The sequence below is a fragment of the Mustelus asterias genome, unplaced genomic scaffold (assembly GCF_964213995.1).
Source record: "Mustelus asterias unplaced genomic scaffold, sMusAst1.hap1.1 HAP1_SCAFFOLD_4918, whole genome shotgun sequence".
In the NCBI taxonomy this organism is placed as follows: Eukaryota; Metazoa; Chordata; class Chondrichthyes; order Carcharhiniformes; family Triakidae; genus Mustelus; species Mustelus asterias.
This window is the reverse complement of record NW_027594861.1, coordinates 2,501-11,511: the sequence shown is the minus strand read 5'-3', so window position 1 is coordinate 11,511 and position 9,011 is coordinate 2,501. Positions and strand designations below refer to the sequence as shown.

Here is a 9,011-nt window from a genome sequence, read left to right as displayed (position 1 = left end):
CTTCCCCTCGCCCCCCCTTCCCCTCGCCCCCCCCTTCCCCTCGCCCCCCCCTTCCCCTCGCCCCCCCTTCCCCTCGCCCCCCCTTCCCCTCGCCCCCCCCTTCCCCTCGCCCCCCCCTTCTCCTCTCCCCACTCCCCCTCTCCCCACTCCCCCTCTCCCCACTCCCCCTCTCCCCACTCCCCCTCTCCCCCTTTCTCCCCCTCTCCCCCTTTCTCCCCCCCTCCCCCTCTCCCCCCTCTCTCTCTCCCTCGCCCCCCTTCCCCTCGCCCCCCCTTCCCCTCGCCCCTCCCTTCCCCTCGCCCCCCCTTCCCTCGCCCTCCTCCCCCTCCTCCCCCCTCCCCCTCTCCCCCCTCCCCCTCTCCTCCCCTCCCCCCTCTCTCTCCCCCCCTCCTCTCTCTCTCCCCCCTCCTCTCCTCCCTCTCTCCCCCTCCTCTCCTCTCTCTCTCCCCCCCTTCCCCTCCCCCCCACCTCTCCCCCTCTCCCCCCCTTTCCCCCCCTTCCCCCCACCTCTCCCCCTCTCCCCCCTCCTTCCCCCCCTCCCCCTCTCCCCCTCTCCCCCCTCCCCCTCTCTCTTTCACCCCCTCCCCCTCTCTCTCTCTCCCCCCCCCTCTCTCTCCCCCCTCCCCTCCTCTCCTCTCTCTCTCCCCCCGCTCTCCCACTCTTCCCCCCCTCCCCCTCCGTCTCCCCCCCTCTTCCCCCCCATTCCCCCCCCACTACCCCCTCCCCCCTCTTCCCCCCTCCCCCTCTTCCCCTCTTCCCCCCTCCCCCCCTCTTCCCCCCTCCCCCTCCGTCCCCCACCCCTCCTCCCACCGGCTCCTCCTACCCCCCGTCCCCCCCTCCCTACCGCCCCTCCCCCTCTCCCCCCTCTCTCTCCCCCCCCCCTCCTCTCTCTCTCCCCCCCTCTCCTCTCTCTCTCCCCCCCTCCTCTCTCTCTCCCCCCCTCCTCTCTCTCTCCCCCCCTCTCCTCTCTCTCTCCTCCCCCTCTCCTCTCTCTCTACCCCCTCTCCTCTCTCTCTACCCCCCTCTCCTCTCTCTCTCCCCCCCTCCTCTCTCTCTCACCCCCTCCTCTCTCTCTCCCCCCCCTCTCCTCTCTCTCTCCTCCCCCTCTCCTCTCTCTCTCCCCCCCCTCCTCTCTCTCTCCCCCCCCTCTCCTCTCTCTCCCCCCCCCTCTCCTCTCTCTCTCCCCCCCTCTCCTCTCTCTCTCCCCCCCTCTCCTCTCTCTCTCCCCCCTCTCCTCTCTCTCTCCCCCCCCTCTCCTCTCTCTCTCCTCCCCTCTCCTCTCTCTCTCCCCCCTCCTCTCTCTCTCCCCCCCCTCCCTCTCCCCCCTCTCCCTCTCCCCCCCTCCCCCCCTTTCCCCCCACCTCTCCCCCCTCCTTCCCCCCCTCCCCCTCCGTCTCCCCCCCACTCCCCCCCCCCCCCCACTCATCTCCCCTCCCCTCTCCCCCCCTCTCTTCCCCCCCCCATTTCCCTCTCACAAAAGGGGAGAGGGGGGAAAGACAGAGGCACGGCCTGTCTCCAAAAACTTCCAACAGCACCGAGAACAAAACCTCTCTCCCCCTCCCCCCCCCCCCCCCCGTCCCCCTCTCTCCCCCCCTCTCCTCCCCCCCTCCCCCTCCCTCTCCCCCATCCCCCTCCCCCCGTCCCCCCAACTCCTCCCCCTCCCCCCCCATCTCCTCCCCTCCTCCCCCACACCTCCTCCCACCCCCTCCTCCTACCCCCCGTCCCCCCCCCTCCCTACCGCCTCTCCCCCCCTCCCCCCACCGCCCCTCCCTCCCTCCCCCCTCCCCCTCTCCCAATCTCCCTCCCCCAATCTCCCTTCCCAATCTCTCTCTCCCAATCTCCGTTTCCCCTTTCCCCCTCCCTCTCCCTCCCTCCCGACCCCGGTGTCACTTACCGGTGGTGAAGGAGGTTTTGCTGGGATTCTCAGGGACAGGAGTCGGGACAGAGGCGGAGGCCGGGGATGAACGAGCCCGAGACAGCGGCCGGTGACACCTCCCGGGGTACGGGACCCCCAGGGGCTCCATGGGGGTCAGAAGATGCGGCTGATGGATCCAGGGAAGATCCCACAGGAGAGCCTGCTGCAAAAAGACCAATTGGACAGTGTAGAGGGAGCTTTACTCTGTGTCTAACCCCGTGCTGTACCTGTCCTGGGAGTGTTTGATGGGGGACAGTGTAGAGGGAGCTTTACTCTGTATCTAACCCCGTGCTGTCCCTGTCCTGGGAGTGTTTGATGGGGGACAGTGTAGAGGGAGCTTTACTGTGTATCTAACCCCGTGCTGTACCTGTCCTGGGAGTGTTTGATGGGGGACAGTGTAGAGGGAGCTTTACTGTGTATCTAACCCCGTGCTGTACCTGTCCTGGGAGTGTTTGATGGGGGACAGTGTAGAGGGAGCTTTACTCTGTATCTAACCCCGTGCTGTACCTGTCCTGGGAGTGTTTGATGGGGGACAGTGTAGAGGGAGCTTTACTGTGTATCTAACCCCGTGCTGTACCTGTCCTGGGAGTGTTTGATGGGGGACAGTGTAGAGGGAGCTTTACTCTGTATCTAACCCCGTGCTGTACCTGTCCTGGGAGTGTTTGATGGGGACAGTGTAGAGGGAGCTTTACTCTGTACCTAACCCCGTGCTGTACCTGTCCTGGGAGTGTTTGATGGGGACAGTGTCGAGGGAGCTTTACTCTGTATCTAACCCCCTGCTGTACCTGTCCTGGGAGTGTTTGATGGGGGGACAGTGTAGAGGGAGCTTTACTCTGTATCTAACCCCGTGCTGTACCTGTCCTGGGAGTGTTTGATGGGGACAGTGTAGAGGGAGTTTTACTCTGTATCTAACCCCCTGCTGTACCTGTCCTGGGAGTGTTTGATGGGGGGACAGTGTAGAGGGAGCTTTACTCTGTATCTAACCCCGTGCTGTACCTGTCCTGGGAGTGTTTGATGGGGACAGTGTCGAGGGAGCTTTACTCTGTATCTAACCCCCTGCTGTACCTGTCCTGGGAGTGTTTGATGGGGGGACAGTGTAGAGGGAGCTTTACTCTGTATCTAACCCCGTGCTGTACCTGTCCTGGGAGTGTTTGATGGGGACAGTGTAGAGGGAGTTTTACTCTGTATCTAACCCCGTGCTGTACCTGTCCTGGGAGTGTTTGATGGGGACAGTGTAGAGGGAGCTTTACTCTGTATCTAACCCCGGGCTGTACCTGTCCCGGGAGTGTTTGATGGGGGGACAGTGTAGAGGGAGCTTTACTCTGTATCTAACCCCGGGCTGTACCTGTCCTGGGAGTGTTTGATGGGGGACAGTGTAGAGGGAGCTTTACTCTGTATCTAACCCCGGGCTGTACCTGTCCCGGGAGTGTTTGATGGGGGGACAGTGTAGAGGGAGCTTTACTCTGTATCTAACCCCGTGCTGTACCTGTCCTGGGAGTGTTTGATGGGGGGACAGTGTAGAGGGAGCTTTACTCTGTATCTAACCCCGTGCTGTACCTGTCCTGGGAGTGTTTGATGGGGACAGTGTAGAGGGAGTTTTACTCTGTATCTAACCCCGTGCTGTACCTGTCCTGGGAGTGTTTGATGGGGACAGTGTAGAGGGAGCTTTACTCTGTATCTAACCCCGGGCTGTACCTGTCCCGGGAGTGTTTGATGGGGGGACAGTGTAGAGGGAGCTTTACTCTGTATCTAACCCCGGGCTGTACCTGTCCTGGGAGTGTTTGATGGGGGACAGTGTAGAGGGAGCTTTACTCTGTATCTAACCCCGGGCTGTACCTGTCCCGGGAGTGTTTGATGGGGGGACAGTGTAGAGGGAGCTTTACTCTGTATCTAACCCCGTGCTGTACCTGTCCTGGGAGTGTTTGATGGGGGGACAGTGTAGAGGGAGCTTTACTCTGTATCTAACCCCGTGCTGTACCTGTCCTGGGAGTGTTTGATGGGGACAGTGTAGAGGGAGTTTTACTCTGTATCTAACCCCGTGCTGTACCTGTCCTGGGAGTGTTTGATGGGGACAGTGGAGAGGGAGCTTTACTCTGTACCTAACCCCGTGCTGTACCTGTCCTGGGAGTGTTTGATGGGGGACAGTGCAGAGGGGGCTTTACTCTGTATCTAACCCCGTGCTGTACCTGTCCTGGGAGTGTTTGATGGGGACAGTGTAGAGGGAGCTTTACTCTGTATCTAACCCCGTGCTGTACCTGTCCTGGGAGTGTTTGATGGGGGACAGTGTAGAGGGAGCTTTACTCTGTACCTAACCCCGTGCTGTACCTGTCCTGGGAGTGTTTGATGGGGGACAGTGTAGAGGGAGCTTTACTCTGTATCTAACCCCGTGCTGTACCTGTCCTGGGAGTGTTTGATGGGGGACAGTGTAGAGGGAGCTTTACTCTGTATCTAACCCCGTGCTGTACCTGTCCTGTGGGAGTGTTTGATGGGGGACAGTGTAGAGGGAGCTTTACTCTGTATCTAACCCCGTGCTGTACCTGTCCTGGGAGTGTTTGATGGGGGGACAGTGTAGAGGGAGCTTTACTCTGTATCTAACCCCGTGCTGTACCTGTCCTGGGAGTGTTTGATGGGGACAGTGTAGAGGGAGCTTTACTCTGTATCTAACCCCGTGCTGTTCCTGTCCTGGGAGTGTTTGATGGAGGGACAGTGTAGAGGGAGCTTTACTCTGTATCTAACCCCATGCTGTACCTGTCCTGGGAGTGTTTGATGGGGACAGTGTAGAGGGAGCTTTACTCTGTATCCAACCCCGTGCTGTACCTGTCCTGGGAGTGTTTGATGGGGGACAGTGTAGAGGGAGCTTTACTCTATATCTAACCCCGTGCTGTACCTGTCCTGGGAGTGTTTGATGGGGGACAGTGTAGAGGGAGCTTTACTCTGTATCCAACCCCGTGCTGTACCTGTCCTGGGAGTGTTTGATGGGGACCGTGTAGAGGGAGCTTTACTCTGTATCTAACCCCGTGCTGTACCTGTCCTGGGAGTGTTTGATGGGGGGACAGTGTAGAGGGAGCTTTACTCTGTATCTAACCCCGTGCTGTACCTGTCCTGGGAGTGTTTGATGGGGGACAGTGTAGAGGGAGCTTTACTCTGTATCTAACCCCGTGCTGTCCCTGTCCTGGGAGTGTTTGATGGGGACAGTGTAGAGGGAGCTTTACTCTGTATCTAACCCCATGCTGTACCTGTCCTGGGAGTGTTTGATGGGGGACAGTGTAGAGGGAGCTTTACTCTGTATCTAACCCCGTGCTGTACCTGTCCTGGGAGTGTTTGATGGGGGGGACAGTGTAGAGGGAGCTTTACTCTGTATCTAACCCCATGCTGTACCTGTCCTGGGAGTGTTTGATGGGGGACAGTGTAGAGGGAGCTTTACTCTGTATCTAACCCCGTGCTGTACCTGTCCTGGGAGTGTTTGATGGGGGGACAGTGTAGAGGGAGCTTTACTCTGTATCTAACCCCGTGCTGTACCTGTCCTGGGAGTGTTTGATGGGGGGGACAGTGTAGAGGGAGCTTTACTCTGTATCTAACCCCGTGCGTCCCATGCTGATGTGAGTCGGGGGGGTCTCTCTCTCCCCTCTCTCCTGTCCGTACCTGTCGGAATCCACTCTCGTTCCCCTCCTGGACTCCGTGCCTCGTGGACCCCGCCTCGGTCTTGGCCTCGCCCGCTCGCTCTGGCCCTCCGGTCGCCCTCGAGGGGGGCGTCCTCTCCGAGACCCCTGCTCCGCCCCTCGCGGCAGGACCCCGCCTCTCCCCCTCGCCCTCCTCACTCTGAATCGCTCTTCGTTTCAACATCAACTGAGGGGGGTAAGCGAGGGGAGAGGGGGGGGGGTTAAGGGAGGGGGGCGGGGGGTAAGGGAGGGGAGAGGGGGATAAGGGAGAGAGGGGGGTTAGCGAGGGGGGAGGGGGTAAAATGGGAGACGAAAGGGAAGGGGCAAGAAAAGAGATTGTGAATTGTGGGTGCAAAACATCAAACCCCAATCACCTGTCCCCCCAAATCCCCCCCGAGTTAGTCTGTACCCACAAATCCCCCCCAAGTTAATCTGTACCCCCCAAATCCCCCGAGTTAATCTGTCCCCCCAAATCCTCCCTGAGTTAATCTCTACCCCCCAAATCCCCCCCGAGTTAATCTCTACCCCCAAATCCCCCCCGAGTTAATCTGTACCCCCCAAATCCCCCCCGAGTTAATCTCTAGCCCCCAAATCCCCCCCGAGTTAATCTGTACCCCCCAAATCCCCCCCGAGTTAATCTCTACCCCCAAATCCCCCCCAAGTTAATCTGTCCCCCCAAATCCCCCCTGAGTTAATCTCTACCCCCAAATCCCCCCCGAGTTAATCTGTACCCCCCAAATCCCCCCCGAGTTAATCTCTACCCCCAAATCCCCCCCGAGTTAATCTGTACCCCCCAAATCCCCCCCGAGTTAATCTCTACCCCCAAATCCCCCCGAGTTAATCTGTACCCCCCAAATCCCCCCTGAGTTAATCTCTACCCCCAAATCCCCCCCGAGTTAATCTCTACCCCCAAATCCCCCCCGAGTTAATCTGAAGCCCAACTCTCTTAACCCCAGGTGTGTTGCCCTCACATGTCCCACCCCCTCTTCCTCACCTGTCCCAGGTGTGTGTCTGCCCCTTACCTGTCCCAGGTGTGTCTGTCCCTTACCTGTCCCAGGTGTGTGTCTGTCCCTCACCGGTCCCAGGTGTGCCTGCCCCTTACCTGTCCCAGGTGTGTCTGTCCCTTACCTGTCCCAGGTGTGTGTCTGTCCCTCACCTGTCCCAGGTGTGTGTCTGTCGCTTACCTGTCCCAGGTGTGCCTGTCCCTCACCTGTCCCAGGTGTGTGTCTGTCCCTCACCTGTCCCAGGTGTGTGTCAGTCCCTTACCTGTCCCAGGTGTGTGTCTGTCGCTTACCTGTCCCAGGTGTGTCTGTCCCTCACCTGTCCCAGGTGTGTGTCAGTCCCTTACCTGTCCCAGGTGTGTGTCAGTCCCTTACCTGTCCCAGGTGTGTGTCAGTCCCTTACCTGTCCCAGGTGTGTGTCAGTCCCTTACCTGTCCCAGGTGTGTGTCAGTCCCTTACCTGTCCCAGGTGTGTGTCAGTCCCTTACCTGTCCCAGGTGTGTGTCAGTCCCTCACCTGTCCCAGGTGTGTGTCAGTCCCTCACCTGTCCCAGGTGTGTGTCAGTCCCTTACCTGTCCCAGGTGTGTGTCTGCCCCTCACCTGTCCCAGGTGTGTGTCTGTCGCTTACCTGTCCCAGGTGTGTCTGTCCCTCACCTGTCCCAGGTGTGTGTCAGTCCCTTACCTGTCCCAGGTGTGTGTCAGTCCGTTACCTGTCCCAGGTGTGTGTCAGTCCCTTACCTGTCCCAGGTGTGTGTCAGTCCCTTACCTGTCCCAGGTGTGTGTCAGTCCCTTACCTGTCCCAGGTGTGTGTCTGCCCCTCACCTGTCCCAGGTGTGTGTCAGTCCCTTACCTGTCCCAGGTGTGTGTCAGTCCCTTACCTGTCCCAGGTGTGTGTCAGTCCCTTACCTGTCCCAGGTGTGTCTGTCCCTTACCTGTCCCAGGTGTGTGTCAGTCCCTTACCTGTCCCAGGTGTGTGTCAGTCCCTTACCTGTCCCAGGTGTGTGTCTGCCCCTCACCTGTCCCAGGTGTGTGTCTGCCCCTTACCTGTCCCAGGTGTGTGTCTGCCCCTTACCTGTCCCAGGTGTGTGTCTGTCCCTTACCTGTCCCAGGTGTGTGTCAGTCCCTTACCTGTCCCAGGTGTGTGTCAGTCCCTTACCTGTCCCAGGTGTGTGTCTGCCCCTCACCTGTCCCAGGTGTGTGTCTGTCCCTTACCTGTCCCAGGTGTGTGTCAGTCCCTTACTTGTCCCAGGTGTGTGTCTGTCGCTCACCTGTCCCAGGTGTGTGTCTGTCCCTCACCTGTCCCAGGTGTGTGTCTGTCCCTCACCTGTCCCAGGTGTGTGTCTGTCCCTCACCTGTCCCAGGTGTGTGTCTGTCCCTCACCTGTCCCAGGTGTGTGTCAGTCCCTTACCTGTCCCAGGTGTGTGTCTGTCCCTTACCTGTCCCAGGTGTGTGTCAGTCCCTTACCTGTCCCAGGTGTGTGTCTGTCGCTCACCTGTCCCAGGTGTGTGTCAGTCCCTTACCTGTCCCAGGTGTGTGTCTGCCCCTTACCTGTCCCAGGTGTGTGTCTGCCCCTTACCTGTCCCAGGTGTGTGTCTGTCGCTCACCTGTCCCAGGTGTGTGTCTGTCCCCTTACCTGTCCCAGGTGTGTGTCTGTCCCTTACCTGTCCCAGGTGTGTGTCAGTCCCTTACCTGTCCCAGGTGTGTGTCTGCCCCTTACCTGTCCCAGGTGTGTGTCAGTCCCTTACCTGTCCCAGGTGTGTGTCTGCCCCTTACCTGTCCCAGGTGTGTGTCTGCCCCTTACCTGTCCCAGGTGTGTGTCTGTCCCTTACCTGTCCCAGGTGTGTGTCAGTCCCTTACCTGTCCCAGGTGTGTGTCAGTCCCTTACCTGTCCCAGGTGTGTGTCTGCCCCTCACCTGTCCCAGGTGTGTGTCTGTCCCTTACCTGTCCCAGGTGTGTGTCAGTCCCTTACCTGTCCCAGGTGTGTGTCTGTCGCTCACCTGTCCCAGGTGTCTGTCTGTCCCTCACCTGTCCCAGGTGTGTGTCTGTCGCTCACCTGTCCCAGGTGTGTGTCTGTCCCTCACCTGTCCCAGGTGTGCCTGTCCCTTACCTGTCCCAGGTGTGTGTCAGTCCCTTACCTGTCCCAGGTGTGTGTCTGCCCCTCACCTGTCCCAGGTGTGTGTCAGTCCCTTACCTGTCCCAGGTGTGTGTCTGCCCCTCACCTGTCCCAGGTGTGTGTCTGTCGCTTACCTGTCCCAGGTGTGCCTGTCCCTCACCTGTCCCAGGTGTGTGTCTGTCCCTTACCTGTCCCAGGTGTGTCTGTCCCTCACCTGTCCCAGGTGTGTCTGTCCCTTACCTGTCCCAGGTGTGTGTCAGTCCCTTACCTGTCCCAGGTGTGTGTCTGCCCCTCACCTGTCCCAGGTGTGTGTCAGTCCCTTAC

General features: G+C 59.7%; 1 protein-coding gene across 1 annotated transcript in view; it reads right to left on the bottom strand.

The window, feature by feature from the left end:
- Positions 1 to 1,894: 1,894 nt before the first annotated feature.
- LOC144491284 (histone deacetylase 4-like) overlaps positions 1,895 to 9,011 on the bottom strand; it is a gene marked incomplete at both ends in the record, with an annotated part of 8,150 nt that continues 1,033 nt past the window's right edge. The window contains 2 exons of the mRNA XM_078208960.1: positions 1,895 to 2,078; positions 5,558 to 5,761. Of these exons, the coding sequence (XP_078065086.1) occupies positions 1,895 to 2,078; positions 5,558 to 5,761 (388 nt within the window). The remainder of the gene's footprint in view (positions 2,079 to 5,557; positions 5,762 to 9,011) is intronic.